The sequence below is a fragment of the Somniosus microcephalus genome, chromosome 17 (assembly GCF_052327205.1).
Source record: "Somniosus microcephalus isolate GS21.2 chromosome 17, FLI_Smic_1.0, whole genome shotgun sequence".
NCBI classification, from domain to species: domain Eukaryota; kingdom Metazoa; phylum Chordata; class Chondrichthyes; order Squaliformes; family Somniosidae; genus Somniosus; species Somniosus microcephalus.
The window spans coordinates 70,541,235-70,554,422 of NC_141003.1; the positions used below are offsets into that span (position 1 = coordinate 70,541,235).

The 13,188-nt window shown below is 44.7% G+C and overlaps 1 protein-coding gene across 9 annotated transcripts in view; it reads right to left on the minus strand.

The window, feature by feature from the left end:
- Nucleotides 1-13,188, minus strand: part of nrf1 (nuclear respiratory factor 1) — a 76,427-nt gene that overhangs the window by 23,653 nt on the left and 39,586 nt on the right. For all 9 annotated transcript variants that reach the window (XM_086010654.1, XM_086010655.1, XM_086010653.1 and 6 more), the window contains one exon: nucleotides 8,904-9,028. In XM_086010654.1, the coding sequence (XP_085866780.1) occupies nucleotides 8,904-9,028 (125 nt within the window). The remainder of the gene's footprint in view (nucleotides 1-8,903; nucleotides 9,029-13,188) is intronic.

Genomic DNA, 13,188 nt, shown 5'->3' on the forward strand with positions numbered 1-13,188 from the left:
AAACATATTGGACCTCTAAAAAAAAACAACACTGTTGTCTTCAGATGAAACTTGTCAGTGTCCATATCTACTATAAACATACTGGTGGATCTCCAAAGAGGAATGGATGGAAAAGGTTTGGTCAACTGGGATTTTATACAGCAAGAGCAAGTGAGAAGAGTTTAGCTCATCATAATTCTATAATGAGAATTAGTGAAAAGGGTTTCATCCATTAGAATTCTATAGGGTGAATGAAGGAGGTTTCGTCCATTGGAATTCTATAGGGTGAATGAAGGAGGTTTCGTCCATTAGACTTCTATAGGGTGAATGAAGGAGGTTTCGTCCATTAGACTTCTATAGGGTGAATGAAGGAGGTTTCGTCCATTAGAATTCTATAGGGTGAATGAAGGAGGTTTCGTCCATTGGAATTCTAAACTTGTACCATTTGTGTGAGGCCAGCCAGCACCTGTGGAAACACACCAGTGCCCTGGTGGTGTACATTTCCATGGCTGCTGGTTCCCTGCTGGTGTGTGTTTCCACGGGTGCTGGTTCCCTGCTGGTGTGTGTTTCCACAGGTGCTGAATCCCTGCTGCTGGTGTGTTTCCACGGGTGCTGGTTCCCTGCTGGTGTGCGTTTCCACAGGTGCTGACTCCCTGCTGGTGTGTGTTTCCACAGGTGCTGGCTCCCTGCTGGTGTGTGTTTCCACAGGTGCTGGTTCCCTGCTGGTGTGTGTTTCCACAGGTGCTGGCTCCCTGCTGGTGTGTGTTTCCACAGGTGCTGGTTCCCTGCTGGTGTGTGTTTCCACAGGTGCTGGTTCCCTGCTGGTGTGTGTTTCCACAGGTCCTGGCTCCCTGCTGGTGTGTGTTTTCATGGGTGCTGGTTCCCTGCTGGTGTGTTTCCACAGGTGCTGGTTCCCTGCTGGTGTGTTTCTCCACGGATGCTGGCTGTGATTCCACAGGTGCTGGTTCCCTGCTGGTGTGTTTCCACGGGTGCTGGTTCCCTGCTGGTGTGTGTTTTCATGGGTGCTGTTTCCCTGCTGGTGTGTGTTTCCACAGGTGCTGGTTCTCTGCTGGTGTGTTTCTCCACGGGTGCTGGCTCCCTGCTGGTGTGTGTGATTCCACAGGTGCTGGCTCCCTGCTGGTGTGTGTTTTCATGGGTGCCGGTTCCCTGCTGGTATATGTTTAGTAGATTTTGACATTTGTGCTGAGCAACATTTTAGGTCCCTTCTGTTCCCCTCAAACCCCGCGCCCCCTAGGGCACAAATGCTCTGCGTGCTAGACAGATCAATTTGAGATTCATCCTCAGGCACGTGGGCCAAAATCTGCTTAAACTGGTGGGACTATGAGGATTATTGCAGACATATTTTTAGATATGAGCTGAGAATTACATTTCCTGTCATAACAACCTTTGTCCCTAAAGCCTATGCACACACAGACAGAGGCACAGAGTCACACACACACAGGCACAGACACATAGCAACAGGAGTAGGCCATTTAGCCCCTCTAGCCTGTTCCACCATTCAATGAGATTATAGCTGATCTGTGACCTAACTACATACGCCTTTGACCCATACCCCTCAATACTTTTGGTTAATAAAAGTCTATCATTCTCAGATTTAAAATTAACAATTGACCTAGCAACAATTGTCGTTTGCGGAAGTGAGTTCCGAACTTCTACACACAAAGGGTGGTAGAAGTGTTTCCTAACTTCACTCCTGAAAGGCCTGGCTCTAATTTTTACACTATGCCCCAGCCAGCAGAAATAGTTTCTATCTACCCTATCAGTTCCCCTTAATATCTTGAAAACTTCGATCAAATCATCTCTCAACCTTCTAAATTCTAGGGAATACAACCCTAGTTTGTGTAATTTCTCCTCGTAATTTAACCCTTGAAGTCCAGGTATCATTCTGGTAAACCTACGCTGCACTCCCTCCAAGGCCAATATACCCTTCCTAAGGTGTGGTGCCCAGAACTGCTCACAGTGCTCCGGGTGTGGTCTAACCAGGGTTTTGTGTAGCTGCAGCATAACTTCTACCCCCTTGTATTCTAGTCCTCTAGATATAAAGGCCAACATTCCATTAGCCGCCTTGATTATTTTCTGTACCTGTTCATGACATTTTAATGATCTATGTACAGGAAACTTTCTAGTATCCGGCACGGACGGGACCGACGTGGCGCCGGTTCATCAACAATTCCGGATAACCGAACGCTATAGTAAAAGGTACGGAGCTCAGAGCTCCGTCTAAAGCAACAAACCCTGTTGCTTCTTCAAAACAATCGGCACAAGTTGCAAGCGTCTCTGTAGCTTAGCAACAGCTTCAGCTACACCCTTGCACAGAAACAAATGGAGTAAAAAAAGTAATAAAAGTAATAAAAGTTATCTGAACCGACTCCTGAATTTTGACGGTGGATAGAGCGTTCCGGTTAATTAGGGGCCGGTTAATTGAAAGTTTCCTGTACCTGGACCCCCAAGTCTCTTTGGACCATCACTGTTTCTAGCTTTTCACCATTTAGAAAATACTCTGTTCTATCCTTTTTAGGTCCAAAGTGGATGACCTCACATTTGCCTATACTGAAATCCATTTGTCAGTTTGCCTATTTGCTTAATCTATTAATAGCTTTTTGTAATTTTATGCTTCAATCTACACTGCTTACAATGCGTTTATCTTTGTGTCATTGGCAAACTTGAATATGTGGCTTTCTATCCCATCATCTAAGTCGTTAATAAATATGGTGAATAGTTGAGGCCCCAACACAGATCCTTGCGGGACACCACTAGTCATATCCTGCCAATTAGAGTACCTGCCCATTATCCCTACTCTCTGTCTGCTGCCGCTCAGTCAATTTCCAAACCAGGTCGATAATTTGCCTTCCATTCCATGAGCTTCAACTTTAGCTAACAGTCTCTTATGTGGGACTTTATCAAATGCCTTCTGGAAGTCCATATAAATAACATCCATAGACATTTCCCCTGTCCACTACTTCAGTCACCTCTTCAAAAAATTCCATCAGGTTCGTCAGGCATGACCTACCCGTTACAAATCCATGCTGGCTCTCTCTGATCAGCTGAACATTTTCAGGGTGTTCAGTAACTCTATCCTTAATTGTAGACTCTAGTAATTTCCTGACAACAGATATTAGGCTAACTGGTCTAGAATTCCCTGGTTTCCCTCTCTCACCTTTCTTAAATAGTGGAGTGACAATTTTCCAATCTAAAGGAACAGTTTCTGAATTGAGAGAACTTTGGAAGATTATAGTTAGGGCATCTGCAATGTTTTCACCTACATCCTTTAAACCCTGGGATGGAAACCATCTGGTCCTGGGGATTTATTACTCTTTAGTGCCATTATTTTCTTCATTACTGTTATTTTGCTTACATAAGAACATAAGAAAAAGGAGCAGGAGTAGGTCATACAGCCCCGCAAGCCTGCTCCGCCATTCAATAAGATCATGGCTGATCTTTGATGTCAACTCCACTGGCCCACCTGATCCCCATAGCCCTTGATTCCCTTAGAGTCCAAAAATCTATTGATCTCAGCCTTGAATATACTCAACGACTGAGCATCCACAGCCCTCTGGAGTAGACCGTCTTATAATATGGTCGGTCAAATCATCAATAGATTGTCCAGAGATTCCACCCACCACCCCGCCCCCCCCCCCTCCCTCGCCCACCTTATATTTCCTTCCCCAAACACTCAGTGAAGAAATTTCTCCTCACCTCAGACCTAAATGGCTGACCCCTTATCCTGAGACTATGCCCCCTAGTTCCAGACTCTCCAGCCAGGGGAAACAACCTCTCAGCATCTACCCTGTCAAGCCCTGTAAGAATCTTATATGTTTCAATGAGATCACCGCTCATTCTTCTAAACTCCAGAGAGTATCGGCCCATTCTACACAATCTCTCATCATAGGACAGCCCTCTCATCCCAGGAATCAATCTAGTGAACCTTCGTTGCACCGCCTCCAAGGCAAGTATATCCTTCCTTAGATAAGGAGACCAAAACTGTACACAGTGCTCCAGGTGAGGTCTCACCAAGGCCCTGTACAATTGTAGCAAGACTTCCTTACTCTTATACTCCAACCCCCTTGCAATAAAGGCCAACATGCTATTTGCCTTCCTAATTACTTGCTGTACCTGCCTGTTAACTCTCTGTGTTTCCTGTACGAGGACCCAAATCCCTCTAAACACCAACATTTAATAGTTTCTCACCATTTAAAAAAGATTCTGTTTTTCTATTCTTCCTACCAAAGTGAATAACCTCTCATTGCTCCACATTATACTCCATCTGCCATCTTATTGCCCACTCACTTAACCTGTCTATATCCCTTTGCAAACTCTTTTGCATCCTCCTCACAGGTTACTTTCCCACCTAGCTTTGTATCATCAGCAAACTTCGATACATTTCACTCGGTCCCTTCATCCAAGTCATTAATATAGATTGCAAGTAGCTGAGGCCCCAACGCTGATCCTTGCTGCACCCCACTAGTAACAGCCTGCCAACCTGAAAATGACCCGTTTATCCCTACTCTCTGTTTTCTGCCCTTTAACCAATCCTCTATCCATGCTAATATATTACCCACAATCCCATGAGTCCTTATCTTACATAACAACCTTTTGTCTGGGCACCTTATCGAATGCCTCTTGAAAATCCAAATAAACCACATCCACTGTTTACATTAATTTGGTGAGTCGGTGTCCCTGATTCAATATTAGGATATTGGGATGTCCGGCATGCTATCCTCTTCCTCTACTGTAAATACTGATGCAAAGTAATTATTCAACATATCCGCCATTTCCTTATTTTCATTTACAATATCATCGTTATCAGTTTTCAAGGAGCCTACATTGCTCTTGACCACCTTTTTCTAATATATTTGTTTAAAAAAATGTTTGTATTGATTTTGATATCCCTTGCAAGTTTCTTTTCATATTCCCTTTTTGTTGCTCTTACTATCTGTTTTGTCACCTTTTGTTGTTCTTTGAATCTTTCCCAGTTGCCAGGATCTGTGCTAGTTTCTGCATTTCTGTATGCTTTTTCTTTTAGTTTTATGTTGTCCCTTACCTCTTTAGTTGTCCATGGTTTTTTTTGGCAAGTAAAGCTCTTGCCCCTTAGGGGTATAAGCTAGCTCTGTATCACATTAAAAAAAATTTTGAACACCTCCCACTGATCTTCTGTCATTTTACCCATTAAAAGATTTGCCCAGTTTACTGTGGACAGTCTCATCGCATTGAAGTCAGCCTTACCTAAATCTAGAATCTTAATAGCTGTTTCACGTTTCTCCCTTTCAAACACTACGTTGAACTCGATCATATTAGGATCGCTATTAGATAAATGTTCATGCACCGTTAGGCTGTTAACTACATCTGGCTCATTACTAAATCTAATATGGCCTGATAGAGATAGAGACAGAGGCAGAGACAGAGCTTCAAATCCTGAAAGACTCCAGAATTCAACGGACAAAAAACTTTCTAACTGCTTCTTACATGTTGTATTAAGACCTTTTGATCAGCTTTACTTTTCGAATACACACGCACACATTTGCAGCCATTGCCCAGATTCACAGAATGCTGCCTGCCTCTCCGGGCCAAGCAGAATTGCCTGTGACAGCTGTTGTTCCGCTTAGTCTATTGACCGATAATGGACTGCATCAAAGCTCTTTACAACAGCTCAAGAGGCCACACGCCTCAAAGAGAGACAACTATTTCTGGAAAGTACAAGTCTTTGAGGGCAAAGGAAGGGAGGAGAGGTTAAGGAAAGAAAACGGGACTCATTTCTTTTCTCTCTTAAACGCTGTTCCTCCAAAGTAATTCAGAGCCTTGAAAGGACTCGGCACCACACACAATACTATCACTTGACTGGCCGTGCATCATTCACACTGACAACTAGGAGGTTGGAACGGGCGACTGGCTAAACTTCAGGCAATACAGATGTGAAAAACGGAGGGACAAAAAAAAAGGGATGTTGATGCGGCGGCAAAATGGGGAATAGAAGGAATGCTGTGAGAAGCCAGAGAAAACATTTTTAATTGTCATGGTCAAAACTTCTACATAGCTCGGACACATTGAAGGGCAAGCGACAACACCGGCATTTACCCCTGAAGTTACCACGGCCTTTTAATAAAACAAGTTTGAGATGCTGTGACTGCTGTCTGTGGGGCACTGCTGCTGCGCTTGCTTACACAATTTATACTGCACTTTAGAAAGTAATTCCCCGTGTAAAATGCCTCAAGCTGTTTCTACATGACAAGACACTATAGAAATGAAAGCATTTCTGCTTTTGAGGATTAAACAAATACAAAATAAAAGTCCTCACTGCTTGGTGCTGCCCCCCTCCAGTCAGGTGGTAAGATTAATACCATTGGGAGTTCGCCTCTGCTGATTTGATGGGGTTGAAAGCTTTTGCAACATTTAAGGCAAGCAGCCCAAATCCTGAATCAATGTACTTTTAATAGTGCCCAATAATGGGGCAGCTCAGGGTTCCAAGGAGGGATTGATATCCGGAAGCATTAATCAAGTGAATTTATTTAAAGTCCACTAACGGAGGACTGAATGTCGCAGTGGGTTAGCACAGTCCTTTCATCATCTCTGGAACCTGAATTCCAATCCAGTCCAGACTAATGGGACCAAGTCTCTTTGCTGGCTGTAAGAATACCATGTGAAGTTGGTTTGGGAGTCCCAACCCAGTTCCACACGAGTGCAATCTTAAGCAATGTTCCCAGTAAGCTGCACTTTGTTCTGCGCGGCCTGCTTCTTTTAATGCGCTGCTCTTTTAAATTTCTGCGCGTGTTCGGTATTTAAAATGTAAATGCCGGTGAGTGGCCTGCTTGGGACCTTTCCCATTAGAGGGAATATTGGTCTTAACCACACCAAACTGGCACAAGTTTGCACTCTCGCTTAGACTACAGGGACGGCTGGTGTGGGCAGTGTAAAAAATGTCATATGGATGCTTTTCTGATGTTTTCACGGAGACTCATTGCTAGGGCAAAGCAGATTCCACATGTAACCATGTTACATCAGACTTGGGAGCATTGAGGCTGATGCTGGGTACCCCAGATAGGAAAGTACTCTATCTTTAACATTAACATCCCAACCTTTATAAACACACCCACAATCTACTTTGAACAAAAACAAGGGTTCATACCCATCATAATAATCCCTAGTTATACTAATCACTCAATCTCTCAGTTCTTCTCTCCTCTTTCACCCCCTGCTCCCACAGTCAAAATCTAGAAGCACTTATCTTTATTGGACCTGCTGTACTTCACTCATTAGTTATGGCCGATTAAAGAGCCGGACACGCTTGAGATGGATTTTGTGTGCTGAAATGTTGAAAGGATTTTATGAATGAAGTTTACATCACATTATTATGATACGGTCATAAAACTTTCATGACAGCTTGTAGTCATCAAATATTCATCCTGGTAATGCTTCAGGCATCAGTTTATGACCAAAAGGTCCTGGACAGCCTCCGATGTTTGTGCAGGCAAATTTACAAAATAAATAGCTACAGCATTTTAAATTCTTTAGATGCAATTATGAATTCTGAAAATCCCCTTGGTTCAAAACACTTGCCCCCAAATCTATTTTATTCCATTAGGTTTGCTAATCTCCTGTGCCAGATGGATGAGCTATAAGCAATGACTAGGTAAGCTAGGGCTCTTGATGAAAAGGGGATGCTATTCAGTTATATGAATTAACAGGGTCGAGAAAGCAAACCTTGAACAGTGCTTTGATATACCCAGGCAGTGGGACAGGAGGGTCCAAGTTTAGGACAGATCGCAAGAAGCATTTCTTTATGCAGAAGGTGATCAACAGTTGGAACCAGTTGGCAGGAAGGGTGGGTGAGGCCAGGGCACAAGGCCCAGTTAAGAAAGAGTGGTTGTAGAAAGAGTTTGGTATTCTGGAATGCGGATTGAAAATGGGCATTCTTCATCCCTACCCACCTTGTGATCAGAGAAGGAACTATCTGTAAATACCACAGAGGTTAGTTTCGAAGTTTGTCAGCATCAACATGCAGTGCCATATAGGGGCTCCCAGTATAACTTATATATAAATCACGTGAACAATGTTCCCCGTAATTGTTTTTTGGGTGCGCAGCCCATTCACAGGTTCGCGCATGTGGGAACTTTAACATAGGAAAAGCTGGTCCCGGGCTGCGCAGCTTATAGGGAATGCTGCTCGTGAACCCCACAATTAGATTCCACACTGCATCCATTCTCAGCTATGCACTATTTGACATATAAAGCAGCTGGACTCCTAAATGAAGTTTCAACCTCTAACTCGCTCGCAGGTATTCATTCCATTGCCAACACAGTCACTGGAATTCAAAACAGTTCATTGGATGTAAAGTGCTTCCCAATGTTTGAAAGAAGTGATTAATTGTTGTATAAATGCAAGACTTTACTTTCATTATTCTGTGTGCAGCACATCTGAAGTCTAATTTTATTCTCACCTAACTTGGTGCAAAAAGGACAAAACTGTTCTACAAATCTATTTATTGCTAAACAAGAAAACTTACATTTCTTTTGCACTCTTCACATGCAGAGGCAAGTCTCAGAACCACTTTACAGAACGAAAGACAACAAAGGGACGAGACTGAAGCGAAAGCATGGCAAAAGAAAATGGTCTTGAAGAGCATCTTGAGGCAGGGAAGGGAGATGAGGAAGTGGGGAGCAAGGTGTTGAACGATCGACTGCTAATGGTGGAGCAGAGGAGGCAGGGAACAAGATGTAGGCTGGTGCTGGGAGACTGAGGGTGCATGCGGGGAAATAGGGCCGAAGGAGAGGTGAGGCCAAGGAGGGATTCTAAGGTGAATACAGTAGGTTGCAGCGACAGAGAAACATCATCAGGAGCTCTGGGATGTACCGAGATTTCAAACCACAGCCGCAGTTCAAACCATAAAAAGAAATAATGGCAGTTCTTACCGTTAGCATCCTGAACACCGGTCAGCGCTCCTACAGCAGCGGCAGTCTCTCCGGATAGCACAATCTGCCCTCCGCCCTGCAGGGTGGCTTCTGCAAGTGTGGCAACAGCATGGGCAGCAGCCTCACTGCAGCAGAGAAACACAAAACACGTTGGTCACTCACGTAACTCTTGGCCCTGAAGAGTCGCCAGTAGAAATATACTGTATGTACATAATTACAATATAAACACACATTTATATACAGAATCGTACAGCACAAAAGGAGGCCATTCAGCCTATCATGCCTGTGCTGCCTCTTTGGTAGAGCTGGCTCTATTCAATTAGTACCACTCCCCTGCTCTTTTCCCATAGCCCTGCAAATTCTGCCCCCCCCCCCCCCCACCAGTATTTATCGAATTCCCTTTTGAAAGTTAGTATTGAATCTGCTCCCACCACCCTTTCAGGCAGCACATTCCAGATTCTAACAACGCGTCGCATAAAACAAATTCTCACCCCCCTGGGTTCTTTTGCCAATTATCTTAAATCTGTGACCTCTGGTTACCGACCCTCTTGTCAGTGGCAACAGTTTCTCCCTATTTACTGTAGCAAAACCCCTCATAATTTTGAACGCCTTTATTAAATCTCCCCTTAACCATCTCTGCTCCAAGGAGAACAACCCCAGTTTCTCTAGTCTCTCCACATATATAAAATTACTTACCTATATATAAACAGATATACATGTCTATGTATGGGTGTGTGCGCTCGAATGTGTATGTATGGTACATAATATAGTCTATTAGAAAAATTAAAGAAACTATACATCGCCCCCTTTTAAAAAAATGAATTCCCCACAAGATCATAGTGTGGGTTTCGATCAGCATGGCCTTTCTGCCCATTTGATCTCAACTTTGCAGGAAACTCTCTCCATTGTCTTCCTGTTGCAACTTAACGTCCACCTAAACAGGCAGGAAGGACACTGGCAGGAGGGTGGGTAACCAGTGGATACAGATTTCTGAAGGACAGTACCCCTGTGATGTGGCACTTCCTCAGCACTGCCTAGATTATATGCACGGGCCCTGAAATGGCGCTCCGACCTCGAACTTTCTGACTCAAGAGGCGAGAATGCTGAGCTGACACTTCACTCCTCTCCCGCAGGCGTGCTGCTCCATGCTATTTCTGGGTCCTGATTCCCAGCTCGCCAGCTCTGGGACTTTGCTGCAGTTGGGAGGAAGGGCAGGATAGAAGGAAAGTGGAGGGGGTGGAAACAGTGCTTTAAAAATGAAGTTGCTGGGGAACAGTTCTGCGCATGGCATCAGCCCTGCTATACCTTGCAGCCTATTCAGCCACGAGAGGCGAGTAATAGCACTCGCTGTGCTCACTTACGGCAGTGATCAGCAATGTTCCCTTTAAGCTGCGCAGCTCTCTGGACCTCGCGCGCAGCCGGCTCTTCAATGGGGAAAACCACGCATGCGCGGTATTTTAAAGGGGCCGCGCACCCAAAAAAAATTAACGGGAACATTGGTGATCAGAGATGCTGAACCCAACCCCCAAAATAAAAACTCTACAGTAAAAACCCCAATAACACCATCTCATGCACACAGCAACGAGCTCTTTCGGGAGTCACTTCAAAATCAACAAGATTTCACTCCGTCCTGAACAGAGACTGAACAGTTTGTAAAACTGGCCTCTCATCGGGGAAGAAATGTTCCAAGGACCCCAACCAGACGAACAGATGCTTGTTCAGAATAGGGATTGGGGGCCACTTACGACCCAAGTCCTCCATAGCAGGCGTGCTGCTCCATGCTATTTCTGGGTCCTGATTCCCAGCTCGCCAGCTCTGGGACTTTGCTGCAGTTGGGAGGAAGGGCAGGATAGAAGGAAAGTGGAGGGGGTGGAAACAGTGCTTTAAAAATGAAGTTGCTGTATGGTATATGGGGCGATGGCAGCCCTCCATTATGGCACCACTTGAGATCGTGACCCTTGACGAACGCTTTAAATGTAGCACATTAAAGTCAGACTCTTACTATAATGGAGGGGAAGAACAATCAACCTGCTCATTCTGATCCAACAGATTGCTGCTTAGAAAATAAGAATACCAGTCACTATTGCCCCCTGCTGGAATTAGTGCAGCATTAACACTTATAAATAGGACTTTAAAAAAAAATGTACTGCACATGTTGCATGGAGACCATGAAATTCCTCAAAGTACCGGGGGTGGGGGGGAGAGAGGGGAGTCAGGGGACTGTGTGAAACCTAATTGACATCTCCTGAAATCAATGTAAATCCCTGTACGATTCATTGATGAATCAGATCTCCCCCTACCAGAACCTCAGCCAAGAGGACATGGTTAAAAGTGTGAGCCTTGACAGTGAGTGGTGGTGGTGGTCCCTATTCGAGCGTGGACGGCATCACCACACTTGTCCTTATCCTGTCCTCGTCCCCAAGTCTACAAACGTGCACTTCTTGCAGGGCCCAATGGATAAGCATCAGGAGCAAGAATGCTGGCAGAATTCCCCTGGTTCACCCAGGGCCGCGGAGGCCAACTACAGCAGCTGTACCCGACCTCGGGGAGAAAATTGGCAGGGGAAAGAACATCATCAAACACTACTGGAATCACGCCGTGCTAACCATGCACTGCTCTCACTCAATAACAAAATCTTCAAGGTAACAACACGGGGTTTCTTCCACAAACTGCGGAACGATACGATAACACAGAAAGAGGATAGCTCGCCGGGCCTTGTACAAAGCCCCTGCACCAGGTGCAAGAATATTTACACACAGGAAAACCCACTCGGGCTGCGTGCGTCTGATCCTGAAGTCGGATGGGTCTAATCAAAGGCAGACCACCAGCCCAGAGTCCTGAACGACACCATGAAAATGCAAGTCCCTTCTTTCTTTGTAATGTCAACCAGCAAGGAAATGTGTTCAAAGTTGAAGCCGAAAATGAGTTGTAAATTGCAGAACTGTGTGGCTAATTTAACAAAACCTGCACAATTGAATGTTGGGTTCTGTCCAGGAACAATTTGTCGGAAAACTCATAAAAAGCAGCCCATCTACAGTGCTCATCAAACAGCAGTACTTTCGATAGGTGCCTCTGAAGGGGACTCAAAGCCCTCTTCTAGTCGTATCCTGCTTGCAAGCAAGAAATTCCTAATCAACATAGTTTTATGTTCTCAGCATGCGGGTGATACTGACAAGTGCCTATCACAGCTGGCAACAAAAGAAGAAGCAACTGTTTTTATTTGATTTTTATGGTTAAATTTTTATTTAAAAAAGAAATAGATTCCAGGTCCTCATCCATAAATGTTTCCACTCTCCCTCCCTCCATCTGTGCTCAGTTAGCTGATCGCAGGCAAGACAGAAACAAGCACAACAACTGAAACACAGCACCCGAGAGGTTAGGAAGGGAAAAATCAGATGGGGGTCGTGCCTCTGATCCATGTTCAGCTACCCCTGGTGAAAGTTAACATGTGGATGCTGGGTGAATTCAGGCTGCCTCCCTCTCTCCAAGGTTAAATAGCCTTGCTTACCCATTCTCTAGGCTCACATGTCAAGAATTGTTACTTGGATTGTCAGTGCCCGTGGAATCAGATCTGAGCAACGAGTTAAGTTACAAGGTATTTACAGCACAGGAACAGGCCACTCGGCCCAACAGGTCCATGCTGGTGCTTATGCTCCACACGAGCCTCCTCCCACCCGACTTGAACTAACCCCATCAGCATATCCTTCGGTTTCTTTCTCCCTCGTGTTTATCTAGCTTCCCCTTAAATGCATCTCTGCTCGTCGCCTCAACTACTCCTTGTGGCGAGTTCCACGCTCTAACCACTCTCTGAATTCCCTTTTGGATTTATTCATGACTATCTTGTATTTATGGCTGCAAGTTCTGGTCTTGCTCACAAGTGGAAACAGCTTCTCTACGTCTTACCCTATCAAACCCCTTCATAGTCTTAAAGACCTCTATCAGGTGACCCCTCAGTCTTCTCTTTCCTAGAGAAAGGAGCCCCAGCTGGTTCAATCTTTCCTGATAGTTATAACCTTTCAGTTCTGGTATCATTCTAGTAAATCCTTTTTGCACCTTCTTCAGTGCCTCTGTATCTTTTTTATAATATGGAGACCAGAACTGTTCAAAGCACTTCAAGTGTGGTCTAACCAAGGTTCGATACAAGTTTAACAATAACTCCTCTGCTTTTCAATTCGATCCCCAGCGCTTTGTTTGCTTTTTTAAAATGGCCTTATTAACCTGCGTCGCTACTTTGTGCATCTGTACCCCCAGATCCCCCTGCTCCTCTACCCCATTTAGACACTTA